General features: G+C 37.4%; 1 protein-coding gene across 1 annotated transcript; it reads right to left on the reverse strand.

Moving 5' to 3' along the window:
- Positions 1 to 3,514: 3,514 nt before the first annotated feature.
- fam8a1a (family with sequence similarity 8 member A1a) lies at positions 3,515 to 9,623 on the reverse strand. Its single transcript, XM_036566311.1, has 5 exons — positions 9,131 to 9,623; positions 8,674 to 8,794; positions 8,354 to 8,477; positions 5,556 to 5,695; positions 3,515 to 5,457 (listed from the first exon to the last, which is right to left on the reverse strand). Exons 1-5 carry the CDS (start codon positions 9,522 to 9,524, stop codon positions 5,313 to 5,315), a joined length of 924 nt encoding a protein of 307 aa, XP_036422204.1. The 5' UTR covers positions 9,525 to 9,623; the 3' UTR covers positions 3,515 to 5,312.
- Positions 9,624 to 10,430: the final 807 nt, after the last annotated feature.

A 10,430-nucleotide genomic window follows, 5' to 3' on the forward strand; every position in this document is an offset into this window, starting at 1 on the left:
TGTTTCATCACTCATTTTAACACAGCCTTGTCAGCTTAGCCTCACTGCATCCCTCATAGAAGAGTGCAGATTAGCTCAAGTGAAGTTAGATGAGCCCTCTGAGTCGTGACAGACTGAATAAACACAAGTGTTGACTTCAGCTGCAGAACTTGCCCAGAAATTATTGCAGTTTGATGCAGTTCCCTTTTCAACCCCGCCCCCCCCCCAAAAAAAAAATAGACAAAATATAATATAGCAATAAAATACTTGATATTTCAAAACTATTACATTCAGTTTGCTATGTTCAAACAGGGACTTATGCAGTGAACTACTCCATCTGTTGTTCATGACTGTTGATTCATTATTTTACTTCGCTAGCTTGATCTGCTAGGCTACACAGCCAGCAACACAAAAAATAAAGGCAAGACACCATGGCTTTACACTATATAAGCATATAACTATAGTTTTAAACTTGTAGCCAGGCAATATTATTCACTGTAACGCAGGTGTAACACACTTCCAAGCAATTAGTCAAATTTGGTGAAAGCACTTTAAAAAGTACTGAAAGAGAGCCCTGGAAGGAAGATGAGGCAAAACTTGCTTGCTGTTGTTCAACAAGTCTTCATTTATTCATCTTCATAATTCATAATTTCCATAGCAGCCTCCCTGTAAAGGTCCCTAAATGACAATATGGGCCTAAACAGCTAAAATAGGAACTTAATTAAACTTATCTGTAATTACTTTATATTAGAAGTGATTTGGAAAGAATGATGAACAATATCTGGAATTCTTATATGTAACTTTGTAACAGCTTAAAACTTTTTTCTAAGTGTGCCATCTTAAGACATGAACCATTTTGCTGTTTGGAAAAATATTTTGTAAGGCTTTTTTTGCATGGTCAGCCATGCCCTATTAACCCCCGCTGTAATCCTCTTGGGATTACACATTCTAAATAAAGCTCTAGCTATGTAAATGAGTGTATGGGTGCCTGACAGCACATCATTATAGCAAAAAATGCACATACCAAATAGGCAATATGACGATATTTATTGTTAATATTTTCTAAGCATATTGGAGTGGACATCTTCAGTACTTACTTTGTAATGAAAACTGACTGTTTCATTCATTACAAATAAAACACAGTCCTGTTTGGATTTAGTGTTGCACAGTATGTCATGTTGAATAAATGTCACTGCACTCAAAATTCGATAGTATTTTGAAATGTCTTCAAGTATCATGACATACTTTTGTGCATGTTAGTGTGGACAAGAAATGGAAGAGCAGCATTCACAAGCAGAACAAAGTGTCCAAAGTGGATGGCCACCTGGTTTTCATCAGACACCATTTAAAGCACATTATGGGCAGCACGTCACCTAAATATAAAGGCTGAGTGGAAATACAGTATAAATTCCATCATTCACAATGCCAGGTGTCAAAATCCATCTGTTGCCACCTAATTTATCTGTGCTGAACACTCGCTGCTATGTCCTGAAATCTGATTCTGCATGAATCATGACCCACAGATTGTTACCATATTGTACAATTGCTGACTTTTCAAGAACTAAAATTGTCCTGGAAAAAAGAAGAAGAAGAAGAAGAAGAAGAAGAAGAGGTGCTCTGTTATATTTATTATTCATATTCCCCAATTCCAGGAACTGAAATTCAGCCAAGATAAAAAGTGATAAAAAATATGGGAACATTGTTCAAACATTGAAAACATTGTTCAGTAAACATATGGCAGTGTTAGATGATATTTGTTTGTTAAATAAGACTCTTTGATTTATTATTATGACTTAGATAAAACCAGGTCATATTTTAAGAGCCTCTTATGCAGAAATGCAGAAAATTCCAAATGATTATCAAACCTTTTTTTGTAACTGTCAGAATGAGCGAGTACTGGGTGCTGCAGACCTGGATAAGTGAATGAGGACTTACACATTTATAGGCACATTGAAGATGGTCATATCAATTATTAAAAAAAAAGTTTTCCCATTGTTTTATTTTATTTGATTTGAACACATCTGAGTTTGATTATGTATTAGCAGGCAGGCACAACCTCCCCCACCTATCAGACAGATTATGTTCAGCTAGCTCAGATATCCTGACAGCATTTTTCACTCTGAAATGTCATGATTTCCAGTTTACATTGACTTGAAGTCACATTTATACACTTAGTGTATAACATTAATACAGTAAGTAGTGATTTCATATGCATCAATGTGTTAGTTTGACCATTTCCAAATATCCCCTCAAGCTATTATTTGTAGTTAGCATCTAAATATGATCCTATACCTAGTTTGGCTAAGTCGATCCTTCATAAATAAAATCAGGTGTGCTGAGTGCACTGAGAAGTCAAGAACCAAATCTATGTTCTTCTAACCAGCTCAAAAGAAATGAAAAGAAATGATGTTTATGAGTATTTATTCTAAAGGTATTTAGTGTTTTTCTTTACTGCTGAGATAAATGGCTTTAAACAATTTCCTGCAGTGAAAGGGACCTAAAATTTCTACACAGTTAAATTGTAAACTGGTTTTGTACAATGTAAACAAAGTCATTCAGAGTAATTTGATGACAAACGCTCTGCTCTAAAGAATCTTACCGGATCAGAATTCTTCAGTGTTGGTGATTAAAACCAGACCAGACCTCTGAAGAGCTTAATGTTTCAAAAAGCTCCCTCACAGAAAGTTCCTATGTGAATTGCTTATAAATTTTTGGTGTAAAAGACATTGTTTCCTGATTGTTTTGGGATCATATTTTGGCCTTAAACATATTTTTGAACACGGCAGAGAGGCACATGCAGGGTATTGAGAGGCAAAATAGTCCCCAAAGAAAACTTACTGTTTTAGATTAATGGCTGTTTTACCATCATCAACATCACATATAAAAACTCAGAAGACATGTGGGGATTCACTGGTGGTTTTGGATAGTAAATAAATTGGCTATATTTGTGTTATAGACATTGTGACCCCTCGTTCCCATCACCACCACTGTAAAGAAATTAGAGTCAGTAAGTTTCTCTGCAATTATCCATCTTACATCAAATAACTCTGAAGACATTTGTTTACATCTCGGCAATTGAATTCTGGAAAAAAAAATAAATCTGTGAAAACCCCCTTTGTTTCACAGTACAGTATTTCACAGTGATGACACGATAATTCAAGCCTGAAGACCTCAAACCTAAATAGTTCTGGAAATGAGTGTGGATTCAAGTGAATTGTGTGCACTGTCAGAACAGATCCTCCTTAACTACACATGAAAGTTTATTCACAAACCAATGAAAGGTATTTTGTGAACAGATTAGTGACAAAGTAAAACACTTTATATTTGTGCCATTAAACTGTTTGTTTGAAACCATGAAAAATTATTGTTTGCATACTTTTGTGCATGCGTGCGTGAGTGTGTGTGTTCTGGGGCAAGTTTGTCCCCGTTTTCTTCATCTGACCCATAAGGTTCTGATTAGGAACAATGTCTGTGGGACCAAAAGACCTCCAGAGAGTCCAGGCAGAAAAAAAAACGAGAAAGAAATGAACAAGGCTGCAGGGTTATGGACTTTTTTATTTATGCCAAAAGATTGAAATCATCATTCCTTTCACAGTAATTATTCCTGATTGGCCATGATATGAAATGAAGGCTTAATTCTGTTGGCTTGCTTTGGGACTGCCACTATGAGCCAGGGCCACTGGAGTGTGTAAGAGCAAGGCATTTTCATATTGGAACTCAATGAGCCTTTTTAATGTTAGGACACAATTAGCTTGTGTACAAACAGTACCCTCTAGTGGACATCACAGTAAAAATCATCTTAGTTCACATAAATGTAAATGAACTGTTTGTGACATTCTTTCATCATTTGATACTGCAATTCAGAAAGTCTCTCTCCACTAGGCAGTGTTATTTAAAGGCACACACTGCCAATCCATTTACTATAAAGCTGCGAACACTGTGTTACTCCTTTCAAATATATGGGCAACCTTCCACTTGCAAGGACAAATAATCTGATGAAAGACATTTTGAGGCTTTAACTGCTTTACACTGAAGATAAAACCTTTATATACTGCCTCAAGGAAAATAAAAACGTTTCTCTTAACTCTTTAAGCATCAAAGCAAATGGTATTCAAGATTAAAATGCTAACATGCAATAAAGTTGGTGCAAATAAAATTAATTGAAGGATTTTTAAGAAAATGAAAAGAGTGCAGTAGCTTTAATTCAGCATATTTTGCACTAGTTCTTAGTGGTTAATATATACTCTGACTGTCTCCTGTCAAATAAGTTAATTATATAATCCATTTTGAATAAAACATTTGCAAAATAGTACGATTAAACTGATGTGCACAATGAGATACAGATTAGTCTCATATAGAACGATGGACGGCATTGTTTTATCATCATTACATCAGCCTGAAAAAGCCAAGCTGCACTTTGAGTTTCAGATCATCACGGAAGTGAACGTAAACTTCTGTGCTCTGATTTACGGAATTTGTCAAAATTGCAACAGTGAGTGCAGCCATGAGGTCCAGTTCCAAACTAATTACTGTTGAACCTTTCATAATAACATAAATATACCACAAAATGTGCAAACCCATCATGTGCACTGCAATCCACTATTTTTAATCAGCAGCCTCCACTGAGATTCAAGGTATGGCTTATATACATACAGTGGGCTGCTATCAGGGTGATGCAGCTTGCGAACAGACGGGGTTTTTTTAACATACAAACAGAAAGGCAGCCATGTTTACAGCCTTTCAGACACTGATGGCCTTAACAAGAATACAACTGTCCAGACAGCGGCATGCGAGAAAAGAATGTACTCCAGAGGACAAGGGCAGGGTAGACATTTACCAAATGTCAAGCTAAGCTCCTCATCTTCAATGCAACTGATAACAGCCATGTCTGGCTGCGCTGTGAAGTCTGATACTGGATAACACTAATGCAAACCCTTTGGTGAATGAAGTGGACAAGACTGGAATCCTTAGGGACATTCCAGATAAGACGTTTTCTCAAAAACTTTCAATATGAAAACTATACATCAATTAAATGCTAAATTCATCAGTATGGCCTAGCATCCCCAAGCACTTAGGAAGTTTCTTTCTTACGTATGTCTTAACACTAGAATTACCAAGCACCTCGATGTTCAACAACTAAAATGCTGACCATCAAAACACAAAACTCCAAGACGCATTAATCACACATATTTAAATGAAATAGCAAAAAGATCTGGTCACGATCTATGGACATAACCTTTCAGGCTTCAGTAGAGTTATACTCCCACATAATCAATACTATAAGGTTATATTCAGATACTGTGCCAGAGCCATTCTCTAATCTATGGCCCTGGTCATCTGCCCCCCCTACGTCGGACCACAATGGTTCCAGCCACAATGTCATACACAGTCCTGTTGTGCTGGAAGAACAGCAGTGTGATGAAGACAGGAAAGAGGAACGCGATGGACAAGTTCTTATTCAAGGCTCGAACCGTGGAACTGTGGATGAAAACAGCCATGAAAATCATGAAAATCACCTTTTTTAAGCGTTTTTACACATGAACTATATGAGCGTCAGGTAAGTTGACATTACTCACGCAGATAAGGTGACATTAGATGCTGGTACCACCAGGACACGGTTGGGTCGTATCAATACTGTAGAATCACAGGTGACAACTCGCAGGCCAAGCAGGAACTTCCCAGGTGTGGCACCTCCTGCTCCCCAAATACAGATGATCTGAAAGAGTTTATATTGATTAATTCTCTTTCACAGTATTTTGGATTGACTTAATTTGAACAAAGCAGAATATTCACTCACATGTAAATATGTTTGAATACCTTGGAGACAAATTACACGTTTTGTTGACGTTCCAAGTGAAAATAATTATTATATAATAATAAATGATTAATAAAATACCATACAGGGAACAAACACATGAATATGATGTTTTCCTGTTATATGAACTATTTTATTTACTCATTGAGTTTGACACATTGGAAAATATAACATAACACACAAGATGTGCCCCAACTTTTACACAGGCCAGCTTTTATGTTTTTTGTCTGATCTGTTAAATTTAGGAAATAAGCAGTCATTTGGAAAATGTGGGCTCTCTGTGAAAGATATGTAGATGTGTGCTTAGAAAATCAACAAAACATGCAGTCTGTCCTGGGGTGCCCAATGTTTTGCATACAACTACACAGTACTGTGTAAAAGCTTTAGGCACCTATGCACAGTGTTTAACCCTCTGGGGTCCATGAACTCGCCTGCACATCGAATTTGATGTTTCTATATACGTTTCTCTGTCATTGTGATAACACAGTGCAGAAATATGATTTACATTTCCGGAATCTGTAGTCTGCCCTTTCACTTCAATCTTATCATGAGATCATACGTGACTCACATTCAGAGTTACGGGGCTTTGAAGAGGGGCCGAGACACATGTCACCATGTGTAATCGGTAGATTTGTGTGTCTGTGTACATTTTGTGTGAAACTGACCAATGAACACTCAGGAAATCACTAAGGACAAACCCATCACGTTGGAAACACTTCACTCTTCCTCGAGTCCAAGTTAGAGACACATATGAAATGTTGTGCAAAGAGTTTACAGCCGCTGAAGTTGCTGCAGTGGTTTTGGAAAGTAGCAATAAAGATAATGGAGCATCTTGATATGAAACATATGAGCATCTTCTTACTTTCCTCAGAGCCCAGAGAGTTAAAACCAATTTTCTTGGCAATAAGTGTGTTTGTGTTTTTGCTTGTATATATATATTTATTAGAATAAATGAAAATATGCAAAAAACAGTAAGAAGCTACAGAAATTTTGAAAAAGTAGTCACATGGATTGGTTCAATTCCGTCACCACACTTGTTTTAACACAATGAAGTATTAATTAGCCAAACCAGGTGTTGTTTGATAACTACAAAAAATACTGGGCTGCACTGAGGAGAGGTTTGGAAATGGTTAAACAAATACAATGACATATGTAAAACCACTACTTTTGGTATTAGGGTTATTTGTATTTATTCTAATATTAATGTCTTCTGAGCAAATAAATGCAGCCTGATAAATAAACAGCTTTGTAGTTCTAATTAACTCAGGTGCCTAAAACATTTGCACAGTACTATTTTTGATTGAAAATGGAAGTGATTGGAAGTGTGTAATTTACAATACCAGAAGCAAACAGGATTTTTGTCTTCGTACGCTAGCAAGCAAGGTAACATTTATAGAGCTCTTTTATCTGATTTGAATGCCATTCTTCATTATGGCAGTTGTTACTGTTTGTTGTTTGGCAGTTGTTACTCATGTTTGTGGAGAGGTGTGAATTGTTTTCTCAGCAGAGGATTCTAACCCATCTCCTTTCACCCCTCATTTCTTGTTAGCAGCAACACAGAGTCAGAGTATTTCACACACAGAGAGCCAGTGGTGTCCTATTTAATCTGATAACAGTGTTTAGGGGGGACATTTTTTGAGAGGGATATTTTACAGGTGGAATGGCTTTAAGGAGAAAAAGGAATTTGAAATTTAAGCAGGTGCTACACTTAGACACACCACTGTCTAAATGCAGGCATAAATTACCGATACAAGATAACGTGTGTATAGTTAGCCCTTGTGGGTCCTCAATGGTGTACAGTAATAGGAATGATAAGAATAATTACTTTATTTATATAGCACATTTCATGCATACAGTGCATGAAGTATATACACTGAAGTACCTCTCTTTTTTTTATCATGTCTCAGTCGTAGCTCACTGAAACAATTACAGAAATTCTGTTGAAAGACTTGAAACTTTCACATTTGTGTTTTGATCTGATTTGAATTTAGATATCAATTTTTTTATACTTATACTACTTCTTATACTTTTTTATACTTTTATACTTTTTATGCAAACTGAAATGTATATTTGCATGCATGTTACACAATAATCATGTAACTACGCATGTAATATATGGCTATGTAATATAAGTAGTATTTAAAAAAAATGACAGCAATAACTCTACAAAACAGTCACTCATACAAAATTTTTAATTAACTGTGCTGTGTAAACCACTAACATATATGGGACTAGCTTCTTATGTTGATTTTGTTTACCTGAGAGCCAAATAGCAAGTAAAAATCAGCAGAATTTTTATGGAAATAGACAATAGGATAATTTTCTCATTTCACTACTGGTGCATTTATATTATGCTATTCTGGAACCTGAAAAAGAACACATGCTAATGTGAAGATCAAATGACCTGTGTATTTGCAATTCAAATTCGATGAGTTGTATGGAGCCTTTAACAAGATGTATTCATAAAGTATCTTTACACAGGATGATTGATCTCTAAAAATAACAGATATCTACAGTATCTGAATGAGAGACAAGAATACTCACAAAACTGTCCCTCACCTCATAAAAACAAACCAAAACTCTGTACACTAGAGCCACTGCCATCATCTTCTGCAGGTCCTCCAGAGATGTGTTTTCATCTATCTCCTCCACCACAAACTGCATAACAACTTTGGAAATGTCTCTGTGGACAGGAATGATCAACAGGACATCGCTTAACAATTCATTAAAAATCATAGTAGCGCTTGGTAATATGCAATTTTATGTATGAAATGTGTTTGGCAACAGACACATATAACAACAGAGGGATTAGCACATCACTGGCACAAGCATATCAGCAGACTTGTTATGAGAAGTGACAGAAGAGTGTTGTGACTTACTTCATTCCACTTAAGTGCATGATCCACAAAACTATGGTTGCTTTAACACAGAAGAGGATGAAGAAATCCACCATTTCAGCTAGAAATCTGTGTAAAGGGGAGGGAATGGTGTACTCTCTGCCTAAAACACAAAAGGGATGTGTGGGCAAACCAAAACAAAAACTGCTATGGACAATCTTCATATAACTACAGAAAACTTCCAGTTTAAACTTGAAAAATTCGTGCTCTTATTAAGCAAGTAAGCTATAATCACATTAACTGGCTGTATAGGCATTCACTGTAAATTGGTTTTGAAAAGGTTTAAGGTTCGAACTAATTAACTAGCTGGTGGCTTTTAAAGAAAGAATTAAGTTAACCTTAAAAATCTTGACAACGTTGAACATGAAGTCATCAGTCTGACAGCCAGGCACTTTATTTAGCTGTTGACGCTAACTTAGCTAGCTAGCTAACTAGCTACCTGCTTGCTGCCCGGGCGCGTTTCCGTTCGCCTGTGCCGGGCTTGGCGCAGCTGCTGCTGGGGTCGAGGGCGAGAGGCTCCCGGCGTTGGCACCCGGTGTGGTGGTGGTCTGAGGCGTAGCCGTAAGCTGGCTGTACCAGCTGGCCATATCTGAGGCTGTGGGAAACGGAGAGGCAGAAGAGTCGGCCGCCTGCTGGCTGCCAGACTGCGGTGGAAAACACGGAGGAAACGGCAAAGCTGACATCAACATCCAGCTCTGCCAGTTCGCATAACCGCAGTAATACTGCCACATCCATTCCTGCAACTTCTTACAGTACTCGGTTCTTGACATGTTTACATCTCCGTTAAGCGTTTTACCGTCTGTTTTCTCCTCCTCACTCTTCGCTGTGGCCATGTTTTGCTGGCTTACGTGTTGTTTCTTCTTACTGTATACCTCACTCAAGAAACTAGCTAGCTAAGCTGCCAATCACCAGCGGCCATGCTCAGTTCTGCTACGACCTGGAAGCTACCACCGCGGCCGTGCTGACACACTGGTGGGTAGTAAGTCCACGTAAGAGATCTCGGTCATGTCCGTTTTGCAGGTGCTTTATAATAACGACACATTTTCATAAAATGCATGTAAATATTGTATGAACAAAATAAGACGATGTTTTACGAACAAGCAGTCAAATTAAATAACGCACCCCTAATAATGTGATCATTAATGGTGTAGACCAGTGTTCACTGTCTCCGTTCCTGTAGTCCACCTGCTCTGCACACTCAAAAAAGATGGTTCTTCGAGGTTTCTTTAGTAAAGGCACTGGTTCTGTTTAAAACCACGAGAACCGTTCCATTCTTAAATTTTTCTTTGGATGGTGAAATAGTTCTGCAGACTGATGGAGAATGTGTTGTATGTGGTCCTGTGTAGAACCTTTTTGAAAATGGTTCTGTGTAGCACCAAAATGTGTTCTGCTGTTGTTACGATGTCAAGCTTGTAACAACAGCAGAACCCTTTTTGGTGCTATATAAAACCATTTTCAAAAATCTTCTATATACAACCATATAAAACACATTCTCCAGCAATCTGAGGAACCATTTCACCATCCAAAGAACTTTTTCACCATCCAAAGAACGATTTAAGCATGAAATGGTTCTAAATAGATCCATTACCTTTACTAAAGAACCCTTGAAGAACCGTCTGTTTAAAGCAGGTACGCAGTGCCCTTTCGCTGTGTTTTCTGCCTGAATAAAGTGTCTGGATATTCGCTGATGAGAGGTTTACACGAGTTAGATTAGGGAAAATAAAAATGAGAGTGGGGGG

Source organism: Colossoma macropomum, unplaced genomic scaffold, assembly GCF_904425465.1.
Source record: "Colossoma macropomum unplaced genomic scaffold, Colossoma_macropomum, whole genome shotgun sequence".
NCBI classification, from domain to species: Eukaryota; Metazoa; Chordata; class Actinopteri; order Characiformes; family Serrasalmidae; genus Colossoma; species Colossoma macropomum.

Coding starts and splice junctions, on each gene's coding strand:
- fam8a1a (XM_036566311.1), bottom strand. CDS start 9,524: ATGGCCACAGCGAAGAGTGAGGAGGAGAAAACAGACGGTAAAACGCTT. Junction 8,795..9,130: donor CGCGCCCGGGCAGCAAGCAG/GTAGCTAGTTAG, acceptor TTTGTGTTTTAG/GCAGAGAGTACACCATTCCC. Junction 5,458..5,555: donor TCTAATGTCACCTTATCTGC/GTGAGTAATGTC, acceptor TTTCATCCACAG/TTCCACGGTTCGAGCCTTGA.